General features: G+C 39.1%; 1 protein-coding gene across 1 annotated transcript in view; it reads left to right on the forward strand.

Moving 5' to 3' along the window:
- The window catches only part of LOC119417244 (neural cell adhesion molecule L1.1), an 86,526-nt gene that overhangs the window by 32,660 nt on the left and 40,861 nt on the right, over window positions 1–13,005 (forward strand). Inside the window, exons 4-9 of the mRNA XM_037684456.1 lie at window positions 1,608–1,710; window positions 2,466–2,635; window positions 5,068–5,190; window positions 5,961–6,131; window positions 9,241–9,355; window positions 12,195–12,379. Of these exons, the coding sequence (XP_037540384.1) occupies window positions 1,608–1,710; window positions 2,466–2,635; window positions 5,068–5,190; window positions 5,961–6,131; window positions 9,241–9,355; window positions 12,195–12,379 (867 nt within the window). The remainder of the gene's footprint in view (window positions 1–1,607; window positions 1,711–2,465; window positions 2,636–5,067; window positions 5,191–5,960; window positions 6,132–9,240; window positions 9,356–12,194; window positions 12,380–13,005) is intronic.

The following is a 13,005-nucleotide window of genomic DNA, read 5'->3' on the forward strand; positions in this document are numbered from 1 at the left end:
CCTTACATACATATGCTCATATACCTAAAAGCAACAACAACAACAAAACAATCAAACTCTTTGTCGCAGTCTCCCATCCTGAGCAAGCACATGAACAGTGAAAAGGAAAAACTCCTTTTTAACAGGAAGAAACCTCCAGCAGAGCCAGGCTCAGGACGAGTGGCCATCTGCTTCGACCGGCTGGGATTTGAGAGGAACAGGAAGGAGAAACAGACAAATGTAGAACTACAGGTGTACTTTAAAAAAACGTTAAGATAGAAATAATTACAAATACAGACAGGTTGAGTAGAGCAAGTAAAGACAGCAGTAGAGTGAGTAAATGAGGTCAGTTTGTCCTCCAGCAGTCTAAGCCTAAAGCAGCATAACTATGGGATAGCTCAGAAAACCCAAGCTGACTCTAACCATAGTATAGTTGATCCTAACTATAGGATCCAGAGGCTGTTCACATGGAAACAAGGCCTTAAAAACTTCTCATTCCAAGCGCATAAGATTCTTAAATCTGATCTAAAACATCTGTAAAGTCACCTGATTGTGTAAATCTGATTGCACTTTTTTTTGCCTTATTTGACGCTACCTTTCAAACACGGTACACATTTCACTTTGTTGGTACTTTTGGTTTTCACCTGTCTTTCAGTGCACAGGGAAACATTGTTTACAGATGTGCATGGCAATAAATACTCGACTTCTGGTGGATGATGCACACTCAGTGCAGACTGTTGTTTTCTGACAGAATGAGTCTGAGAATGAAACCTCTATGAAAAAGACAGGGAAAAAGTATTTCTATGTTTGATTTAAAAATGTTGCTCCTTCAGTGTTTGTACGACTGTTTTCCTGTTTTGATTTGACCTGAGTGAACTTTGTTGGATTTTCTACCTGGATTATTGAGCATGAACTTTGATGTTTTGATTTGTTCTTTTTTCAAAATTGTTATTATTATTATTATTAATTATTATATTATTATTATTATTATTAATTATTATTATTATTTACCTCCTGTTTACTTTGTGCTATTTTACCCATTCATTTAACAATAATCAGCTCATTCAGATGTTGGAACTTTGACATTTTTTATTGTAACTTTTTTTAATCATATTTTTAAGAATATTTACCTGCATTTACAAATCTTTCCCCCATAGAAGAACATTGAGATCATTTTAATTCCTTGACAAACATTGTTCTCTTTGAAGTCAATATACTTTAAGCTTTTAGCTGTCAGTAAAATACTTTTAGTTGTTAGTTCTGCTACTTTTAATTTCTAGCTTCTTTTTTTAAAAACTTTTAGCCTTTTGCTGTTTTCATTTTTCTTTGCTTTTCATAGCTTTCAGCTCTTTGTTACTTCAGCTTTCGGCTAGCCTTTTGATATTTTTAACTAATCTTTTACTGATTTTAGCGAGTGTTCTGCTTCATTAATGTTGAACAATTCAGCTTCAACTTCTTCGATAAATTTTGTCAGTCACTGTGACAATGCAACTTCTTCCACTTTTATTACATTTACATGCTTTGCCACCATTCTTTGTCAGTATTTCAGACTAATCTCAGTCATATCTGCTCTAAAATCACTTGCATCTTCTGGAGGATTGAACTTCTATGTGTGCTTGTGTTTTCAGTATTCAAACCACCTGGTCTTACCCAGGCGCCCACATCATTTACAGCCTTTTCTCATGAGGACATCACACTCCCCTGTGAGGCCACTGGGAACCCCACACCAACGTATGAGCAACAGCTAAACTTGTGTGGTACTTTCCAGAGTGCATGTGTTGTTGGCAAGGATATACTGTAAATGTTAACAATCCTGATGGGACATCAGTTGTTAAACAAAGGTTAACATTAAAACAAGGTTTTTTTTTTATCTCCAGCATATACCTGCTAAACCTGCATGAAAGTGAGTCCTGACAAAAAGAGGGAAACTTATTGGCATTTATTTTTTCATCAGAGCCATCTGAAACAAGCTTTCTAAAACTATACTTTATCGTTTTAACGTTGCTGAAAAGTACACTTTCTTCAGGAGTTTTACTCCTGATTGGGGTGTCTGAAGATTAATCTATGGGAGCCAAGGCTACCATTGGTCACTCTCTGGCTCCACCACTGCACCTGGTGGTGGCTAAAACTGTTCCCTCCACTTCCCAGCATCCATCACTCCGTGCTCAGACGACAACAACAAAAAATGCCAAAATCTCTTCCTCTCCAGTGTAACTCCTGCTCACTGGAATATCTTCTATAAAAAACATTAAGGTTTACCTACATTACCTGTTCAATTTCAGTCCAGACAAGCACTCAAAAACTAAAAACATGCACTATTCAAATCCCTAAAGATGGGGGACATTGGCAAACTGCTCGTTACACCTGATATTGTGGCCTTGATGATACACAAACTTGATTTTTAAAAAACGTTTTTATCATAATCTGTTGTTACACCCTTATTTTAAATTGTTGATGTGACAGTGGGTCCTCTGCTCTGCTTTCAGCTTCCGCTGGGAGAAAGATGGAAAAGAGTTTGGCCCAGAGACAATGGGATCTGGGACATTAAAAGCCAAAAAAGAAGAACCCCTGGAGTCCTATGCCGGGTTCTACCGCTGCTACGCCTCCAACTCTCTGGGGACGGCCATGACACAAACTGTAAAGGTCATAGTAGAACGTGAGTCACCCACACAAGCACAAGATGAAATCAGTGTGCTGATTCATGCCTCTTCCCGTCTTCACCGGCTCTGCTCTCCTATCTTTTGTTCCCGTGGCAACCACTTCCTGTACACAAACTCATCACAGTGGTGGGGGGTGCAGTGCTGGGAAGTCCAGATGAAGACTGATTCTCAAAGTGGTGCCAGAAACAGGAAGAGAGTAATTCAGTTTTGACAGAGTTTTTGATAAATTATCTTTAGATCTACTCACCCATATGTCTTCAGAAAATGTTCTTTTGATGACTCCACTGCCACAAATATAAAAGAAATTTGAAATATGGTAACATGCTTATACAAGGAAATCCTTAAATTATGTTTACACCACAATAAATAGCTCTTTTTTTTCTCTGCTGAATTTCACAGTTAACCCTTGGAAGATTTTATGGGGAAAAATAAATCAGCAACACATTCATTTTTGTCCATGTTTCCGTTTATTAATTTATTTTGGTGCAGTCAATAAACTTTTTTTTCTTGACAAAGCCTAAAAATCCTTCAACTTTCGATTTCTATTTTGTCAATTTTTTCTAACGCTTTCATAACCTCACAGTAATTATTACAATTGTGTTCTTGAGTGGTTTAATCTGCCACATGAGAAACTATGAATAACTTCTAATGTCTTATTTATCACCTCATAAAATAATTAAGTCCTCTCAGTAATGCATTTACTTTTTACCTCTATCACTATACTTTAGATTTTTATATATTGGCTCACAGGTGTTCTTCTAATTTTATATATTTCTGTCTGTCTCTGTAAGAATCTACAGGCACTGAGCTGATCTCACTCTGGAAGCAGAACCTTCCATCAGCCTGACGTCATTGCAGAGTCCCACCTCTCATCTCGTTCAACAAAATTGTTTTAGTTTAGATGTAAAGAGCTGTTGCATGTGCATGCAGGCTGCAGAATCTGACGTTCCAGCAGACAGTGGTTGGTTTCTCTAAAGCAGGACATCATTAGCAGGAGAGCTGGGCTCCCACAGTTTGCTCATATATCTGGTTAGGTAAAAGCAAAAAATACAAAAATAAAAAATAACATATCTAAATCTAGTGTTTCTACCATGGATAGCATTAAAAATAAAAATGATTACAATAATAAGAAAAAGAAAAAAAAATGATTGAAAAAACCGTCATGTCTGAATACTGAGAGACCAGAGCAGGTTTGTCTGAAAACAAGGACTCGTTTTCAGATTCCAGACCTGAAGGCTCTGGTGGAATGGAGGGTCTTCATAAAACTCCAGACTAGAATTTTCAAAGAATTGTCAAAATATCATTTATGGTGTACTAATGGGGTGATATGCCTTATTATTATATTTTTATTTAAATTGGAATAAAATAAATATTTTGTCAATTAAAAAAAATGAAATTTGGAAAAAAAAAAATTTAAATAAAAGACCACTAAAGAGTTTTTTTTTAATTGTTTAAATTAAATATTTTTTATTTCAAGCTGAGATAGCTCTACAAGATTGACTAGTTGTTTTTTTTTGTTTGTTTTTTTGCAGAATTATTATTTTTGAAATAGTATTTTCAAGCAGTTAAGTAAGGTGGTCTTCAAGCATAAGACTTCCAGTTTGGCGAGTGGCTTCATCTAGGAGGAAGCTTTTTCTGCAGCTCTGGGTAGTACAAATGTGCAGCAGGTGCTAAATAATTCAAAATAATTAATTTTAAATAAAAAATTTAATGCCAATCGTGCAGCTCATTCTGCAATCATCCATTTGTGTGTCATGTCCAATCTTATTTTGAAAAACCGCAATAGAGTGAGTCTGCAATAAATGAACCGCGAAGTAGCGAGGGACTACGGTATACTCTGTTCTATTTACTGACTGACTGTGAATGATAAACGGTCTCGTGTAATCATTCTTACTGTGACCAGTCAGTGAGGAACAGAAAATAATGGTTGTTTTATATATCCTCAAGGGTTGATTGCTATAATATGGTGACGTGTCTTCACCAGAGTCCTTGACTCAGATCCACTCCTTCGTTCCCTTCGATGACAGCTCGGACACGGAGGGGGAGGGGCTGAGGGCACGGACAGGAAGATTATTCTATTAAACTAACTTGTCCAGTTCAGGAAGTTAGAGCAGGTCAGGGTTTCACACGAATGAGAGCACTGATAACAGTGTGATCTTGTAATTGCATGTTCTGTGAATGCTGGACTGCTCTCCAAAGCTTTATAAATAAATCTGATGAACTCCACCTTGGTCTGTTTTGGGAATCTCCTTTTATTCCCACAACAATTATTTGTAGCCTCCGAAAACAAAATGAAAAACACAACCTCTTTATACAAAGATTAACTTATGTGTAAGAATGTTCTTTTCTCTACGTCTTCATGTTCTTCTTCATTTCAGTTTCATGTGAACATTAAAATATTGTTCATGTTTGTTGCTTGGCCTTTCAGCTCATCCCTACCTCGTAAAACAAAACAAACTGGACCAAACGGCATACGAGGGAGAGAGCAGCATCCTGACTTGTGACCCACCAGAGAGTTCTACTCCTCCCAAAATCTACTGGATGGACATGAGTGAGTCAAACTCACAGTTTGACTTTAGTTTGCTTTGTCTCCATCATTACACCTTAAAGATCTGTTCTGTCTTAATAATGTGAATGTTGAGTCATTATTCTGTTGTTTTTCTGTATTTTGTTTTATGTGTGAGTTTTGTAATCTAACCCTTCCCTGCATATACCATTTTAGCATTAGCATAGCCTTTAAAGTTTAGCTCATTCGAGACATGGCTTTTAATGAACATTGTTTATTTATAATTTGTTTACCTTTTAATTTTTTTTTTTTTTTTAAAGATTTGTCATTATTGAAAAATACAACACAGAAATTCATTGACATTCTCTTTATTTCCTTCCAAAAAATAAAAATAATCAATAATAAAAAAAATTAAAATGAAGCAGGCCAAGGCTACCATTGGCCAGCCCCTGGCTCCACCACTGCACCTGGTGGTGGATATCTCTGTTCTTCTCTAGTGTAATTCCTACCCAGTAGAATATCTTGCACCAAAAACATCAAGGTTTACCAGCATTCCTTGATTAGTTCCAGTCTAGAAAAACATTCATCTCCAAAACTAAAACCTCTCACTATTTAAATCCCTCAGCAACAGAGACATCTGTGCTTGTTCAGATTTATCTTGTGGGGTTGGACTGAGATGCACAAAATAAAGTAGTTAGAATATTTGCAATTGATTTTGCAAAATATATTTTACAGTTAAAATTTATACTTAAGAAAACTTTTTTGTTTTTCAACCTACGTCTGTTATTTTTCTAACCCTGTGTCTTTTTTCCCAGGTATGGTGCACATTGAGCAGAGCGAGAGAGTAGTGATTGGTCTGGATGGAAGCTTGTACTTTTCAAATGTTCTAATTGATGACAGCAGAAACGACTACGTTTGCACTGCTCATTACACGGCAGCAAGGACCATCCTCCCTGACACTGTTGCAAGGCTGACTGTCCTACCCAGTAAGTACACACGCACAAGTGTTGCCCTGACTACAAACTGGAAGCATTTCAGTATCTGTCAAATAAACATAAAATACAATCTCAGAACTAAAACTGCACCATCTCATATTTATGACCATCTCATAAATGTTTGTGCACTATCTGGAGGTTATAACTAGTCATTTTTAATTTAGGCACTTTCACACTGTAGGTCTTGATTAATTACAATTTTTTGTTTTTGCTAAACTTGATTTATATTTGTGTCTGTTCACATTATAATTAAAATGCCACCACCATCAGTCTCCATTGTAAACATTGTACTGTCATCAAGTGACCTACATTCGCAGAAGCCAAAATATAATTATTTGTTTTTCAAAGAAAACTTTTGAGCTTGCTGCTTCCTGTAAATCCATTCTGAATGTGAGTCTGTTAAACTGGTACCTCAAAAAAAGAGTTATGAAGGTTATAATGGGTTGTGCCTCTGGTGTTAGGGTTAGGGATAAGAGATGAGGTATGGTTTTTCACAACAGCATTCATGGGTGTGAGATCAACACAAATCCTAGATGTTTTATTTTTTTTACAACTTTGGGGATGACAACCAGACCTGAGTACCATGCTGTCAGCTCAGTGACGTGAAATGACACCCTTCTCCTCTGTTCTGTTCAACTCTGCAAAAAGTTCAATTCAGTTCAAAAATACTTTAGTAATCCCAAAGGGAAATTAAATGTTGTTGTAACTCATCATCCTGTTTTCATTAAAGAGTTGTTATAGATGCTGATGGCTGTGGACAGGAAGGATCTCTTGTAGCGGTCTTCTTACAGTGGATCTGAAGAAACTGATTCAGATTCAGTTTATTATTGCCATTGTCAATGAACAGACTAGGAACTTGCTTCGGCATAAAGGTGCGAATAAAATATAAAAGAAAACATATGTACACCAATACAACACAATACTCAGAAAAAAACGTGCAAATGGAGTAGTGCAGTTAAAATACAGTGATAAAGTGACCAAAGCAGAGTTATAAAGTAATGTGATTATGAGTGTTCAAGAGTCTGTTGGCAGAGGGGAAGAAACTGTTCTTATGACGGGAGTTTCTGGTCTGAATGGACCGAAGCCTCCCGAGAGGAGTGGCTCAAAGAGTTCATATGCAGGGTGAGAAAGGTCCGCTGTAATCCAACCTGCTCGCTCCACAGTCCTGGAGATGTACAGGTCATGGGTACACAATGCGCTGCAGTCTGTGTCTGTCCCTGGCAGTGGCCCCAGCATACCACACCATGATGGAAGAGCAGAGGATGGACTCGATGATGACCGTGTAGAACTGCACCATCAGCTTGGCTGGCAGCTTGGCTTTCCTCAGCTGTTGCAGGAAGTACATCCTCTGATGAGCCTTCTTGATGAGGGAGCTGATATTCAGCTCCCATTTGAGGTCCTGGGTGATGGTGGTGCCGAGAAACCGATAACGGTCCACAGTGATGATGGGGGGAGGGGGGGGGGGGTATTGTTAAGGGCAAGGGGGGAGCAGAGGGGCTGTGGCTTTCCTGAAATCCACAATCATCTCCTTTGTCTTCTGGGCATTAAGCTCCAGGTTGTTGTTGCTGCAGCAAGTTACCAGCCGGTCCACCTCCCTCGTGTAGGCAGACTCGTCACCATCCAAGATGAGCCTGATGAGGGTGGTGTCGTCCGCAAACTTAATAAGTTTTATGGAGTCATGGCTGGAGGTGCAGCAGTTGGTGTACAGGGAGAAGAGCAGAGGGGAAAGTACACAGCCCTGTGGAGATCCTGTGCTTAGAGTCCGAAACAACATTCTCCAGCCACACGCGCTGACTCTGATCTGTTAGGAAGTCTGTGATCCACCTGCAGGTGGAGTCAGGTGTGATATATTTGGACTTGGCAGGTTTCTCAGTTTTCTTGGGCAGCAGGACCACCTGAATGTTGGGCAGAACGCCTCCCTGAGCAATGGTCAGCTTGTTGAACTCCTCATTGTTGAAGACATCCAGCTGCAGGTGTTGGGGGATGATCCTGGTTTTCTTGTTGTCAGAAGCCGAATTGCCCGCCAGCTCCAGGAACTTGGCGTTCAGGTAATCGAGCACCGCTGCCATGCAGATGGGACTGCGTCCATGGTGCCTCCTTTTCAAATTATTTGGGATTTGGGGCTTTAGTTGAGGTAATAATTGAGCTTTTGAGATGTTAATCAGCTGCTCCCAGTTGTTAAAAAAAAGACCTTGTTGTTATGGTTATGCATTATAACAAATGCCCAAAAGTTAAGTTTTTAGTAAAAATCCTTCCAGCTGCACAGCTTTTGATACCAGAGGAAACAATCATGCAAAAAAAAAGAAGAAAAGAAAAAAACAATTTACATCAAAAAATTGAAGAATTAAAGTTTTCAAAAGCAATATCTCACAATGAATGTAACAGAGCTACCCAGTACTCCAACATGCAGCCACCTTGAGCAGCACAATTCTAGAAACATTGCATCTCTGAGGGGAAGAGGGATCTGTCTGGGGTCATAGAAGACAACCAGTGTTGCTCCTTGTTCTGTCTCTCTGTGGTACAGCTCAGGTGGCCTTAACCCTGGAAAACATCTAGATAAGCTGCTCTGAAATCTGTTTCAGCTCCCATGCGTGTGTCTTCTCTGTATACTGGTCCTAAGCCAACCCAAGCTGTCTGCTTAACATAGGCTGTGTTAGCTCCGACAGAAGATAAATATTCTGTGTTGTACTACATCCTTTAGCTGCCTTTACTGCCTGAGAACAGCGTTTTACTTTCACTGGGTATCTAATTGGGTTTAGTAGTTTCTTATTTGGTTAGTACAGCTTACAATCTCTCCTGTTTCAACAGGAGACTGAACTACAAGTGTCAGAGCTGAAGATATTGAGATTCTCCTCAAAAGTGACAAGGATGGATAAGATTAGGAATGTGATCATCAAAGGTACAGCACAGGTTGAAGGACTGTGAGATAAAGTTAGAGAGGATACAGAGGTAGTTGGAGTGAGGACAGAGGACACAGGTGACAGAGTAAGATGGAGGAGGATGACTCACTGTGACAAACCCTGACATCGAAAGAACAGAAAGAAGAAAAATAAATTTATTGTTTATTTTTTTGGGGTCACTCTTTCACTTTTTCTCCCAGGTAATGATGTCATTCATGGTAGAAGACCACACCTCCTCCGTCCCACTGGTTCCCACACTTTGGTGCAGACCTTAAGAGGTCAAAGTCTAACTCTTGAATGTATCCCAAAAGGCCTGTAAGTATCTTTGTACATTTTTGTACAATGTATGTGTGCTGTATGCTGATTTTACTAGATCTCTGATACATGTTTTTTTGTTTGTTTGTTTGTTTGAGATCATTCTCCTTTGACCAGTCTCTTGTTTTTTTGTCCCCATCGTGGAGTGAAATGAGAGAATTAAAAATACCCTCCATACATTTGTGCGTGTTGTGTGCGTAACTTGAAAAATAAATGAGGGACAGACTTCCATTTTGGTGTATAGCTGCATTTATGTGTAAGAAAGGTCACTATAAAAATTGGTCTGCAAGGTCAAATTCAAAGATAGTTTCCACTATAAATATATATTCTTCCATTTGCACACAGCTTTCCTACACTGACATCTGGTTGCTTGGGTGGTCTCACTTAACCAAGGATGTGGGGTGAGCTTGGGGTACCTGATTTTAATGGGGCCACTAGAGCCATGGTCTTCACACTAGACTCCTGATGTTGAGAGAGCAGCTCATGTGTACTAAGACACACAGAGCGTCCAAAGTCAGTAACAGAGCTAGTGGTAAAATCAGAGGAGAAGAAAGCAGCAGTGGAAGAGTCATATATCCAACTAGTCCTGGCTGGAGCAGGAGATTTAAACTCACAGACAAGAGAGGGGTCAAATAAAAAAAGCTTGTGATCAGAAAAAACAGCATTCCCAATTTCTAAATTAAAAACAGATAAACCATATGATAAAACTATATCAAGTGTATGATCCTGCTGATGAGTGAGACCCACAACACACTGCACAAAGTTAAAAGATTTAAAAACTCCTGAGCCAAAGGCTTTTCAGGGCACCACACATGAATATTAAAATCCCCCACAATTAAAACCTGGTCATATTTGAACAATATAGCCAAAAAGTCACTGAGTTCATATTTGTTGTATTTGTGTGGTCTGTAGATGACTGCGCACAGCATCAGCTGGGAGCGACCCAGCTTAAAAAGAAGCATTTCAAAGTTGGAAATAAAGAGATGGCGATTGGAGCTTTTTGTAGATCAAATGTTTTTTTTAAAGACATTCAATATTCCCTCATCTCTACCAGATGTCCTTGGAGCATTAAAAAAGAGCAATACAAAGGCAAAAGTTCAGAAAAGAAACTGAACTTACCAGCACACAGCCAAGTCTCCATCACAAAGAGAAAGTCCAATTCGCAGGAAGAGAAAAAGTCATTTAAGATAAAAGTTTTATCAGCCAAGGACCTAGCATTTAGCAGGGCCATCTATGTAGGAACCACGGCATATTATGATTATGCTGGAGAGGTCGTAGCAGAAAGTGCAAGGCAAGCTTTAAGCTTCATCAGCTGCCCAGCTTGTTTTCCCCAGCGCCTGAGCTGTTGTCTCTGGGCAGGCAGGGAAGCAGCGTGGAGCAAGCCTACAGGTATGTCAGCCAGGAGAGGGGGAGGCCCAGGGCTCTGCTCATTGTAGTTGAAATAGGCGAGCTTGTTATCAGATAATCAAATATCTAAACGTAATTGATGATCGTATACCAGTAAAGAGACGATGCCGCAGATGAGGTGACAAAAACAGAAAGAACGCAATCACAGCTAACAGAGGTAGATGGTAAGCCAAGTAAACCAGTGACACTCCCTGGCTCCACCGTTGCATCTGATTATGGATAAAATTGCTCCCTCCACTCACCAGGATCCATCACTCTGTGCTGTCTTGACAAGGGGAAAAAAAACTCTCTGTTCTTTTCCATAGTGTAACTCCTACCCACTTGAATATCTTGCACCAACATTACGAGTTCCGTTCCAGTCCAGACAAACACTCATCTCCAAAACTACAAAAAATTCACTATTCAGAATGTTAGAACATTGTTAGAACATCCCTCAGAGATGTAGAACATTGGTGTACTGCTTGTTTTGTTTGTTAATATTCTCTCTCCCTTAAGAGTCCAGTCTTTAAAATATTTATCAATGGTAGCATTAAAATATCAAATATTATCAAAGCATAATATTCTATGCTGTGGATGAGTGGTTGAAGCAGTTGTCCTCCAATGGGAGAGTTGGGGGTTTGATTCCACCAGTAGTCACATGCTAAAGAGTCCCTGGGTAAGACACTGAACCCCTCATTGCCTCCGATGTGTGTCCCAGTGGTTTATGAATGTGATCTAAAACACTGATTAGTCTATAGTTATCCAACTATTTTCAGTCAGGTCATCTGGACAGTTTATTTTTTTTTGTCTGAAACGTTTCACCTTCCATCTGGAAGGCTTCATCAGTCAAGGAAACACACAACACAAAACTGATTCTTCCCCCAAACAGCTTACTCTAAAGTGGAACAAACCAGTTATGTTGGCGCTAAGATGGTGTCTTTGGCACGCCCCCTCCTCTGGAGCCGGCCCTCTTCCTCGTCGACAGTCATGTTAACTTTTTTGGTTTTGAACCAGTTTGACATGACTGTTGATGAGGAAGAGGGCCGACTCCAGAGGAGGGGGCATGCCAAAGACACCATCTTAGTGCCAACATAACTGGTTTGTTCCACTTTGGAGTAAGCTGTTTGGGGGAAGAGTCAGTTTTGTGTTGTGTATTTCCTTGACTGATGAAGCCTTCCGGATGGAAGGTGAAACGTTTCAGAAAAAGAAAAAAAAGAAACTGTCCAGATGGCCTGACTGAAAATTGTTGGATTGTATACCTGGATTATTGAGCATGGACTTTTTTTAGTCTCTAGTTATAGTAGAGTGCTGTATGAATGTGTAAATGAGGGCACAGTTTGTAGTGTAAAGTGCTTTGAGTATCTCATTAAGATAGAAAGGCACTATATAAGTATAGTCCATTTACCATTCTATGTTCTTCGTTCTCTGAATGTCTTTCTTTGTGTTTCTATAGGCCTACTCCTAAGGTAGAATGGCAGAAAATTAATGGTCATCTCAGTCATTTGAGAGCTGAGCTGAAGAATCATAATCGCTGGCTTTATTTTGATCACATCACTGAAGACGATGATGGAGAGTACAGATGTAGAGCTGTCAACAGCCATGGGAACATGACACACTCCTTCACTGTTTCTGTTCAAGGTGGGTTGCTGACCACACCAGGTATCACATGCTGTTGTGTGAAAATTGCTTCTTTCGGAACTGTTCCAGAAGATTTCTTTGTAGTTCAAAACCTATTTATGCAGTGCAATGTTTTACCTATTTTGTATTTAAGTTTTATACAAATTCCCTGTTTAGGTAGTTTGTGTTTCTGTTAGCACTTAATGTGTGTAAAAATGTCACTGGTTGTAATTCTGTATGACACTATAAAATGATTTCTATGGCAAGTGTTTTAATTATCAGAGGCTTTCAGTAGTGGTTTACCAGTGTGGTTGATGTTAATTCCTAGTATTTAAACAAAATTTATGTGAAAATATTTATGAGGCAGGACCTTCATCATTGACGATTCAACAGCAACCTGTATAAGACGGTTTTGTCTGACATATTATTTTCAAACTTTATTTATTACAAAAACAACACAAAAAAACAAAAGAACACAACCACGTTAGCCAGGGAGATTGCACATATAAGCATATAAAATTAAGATAAATATAATAATAATAGTCAGTCTGACTGATAATGTGGACTGATAATGTGGACAGAAGGCCTCTGCCCAGGTGCTTTCTGTTGCAGCTAATGACAGGAGACCCACATCCCAGTTCATCAGA

This window comes from Nematolebias whitei, chromosome 11 (assembly GCF_014905685.2).
Source record: "Nematolebias whitei isolate Nwh7 chromosome 11, NemWhi1, whole genome shotgun sequence".
NCBI lineage: Eukaryota > Metazoa > Chordata > Actinopteri > Cyprinodontiformes > Rivulidae > Nematolebias > Nematolebias whitei.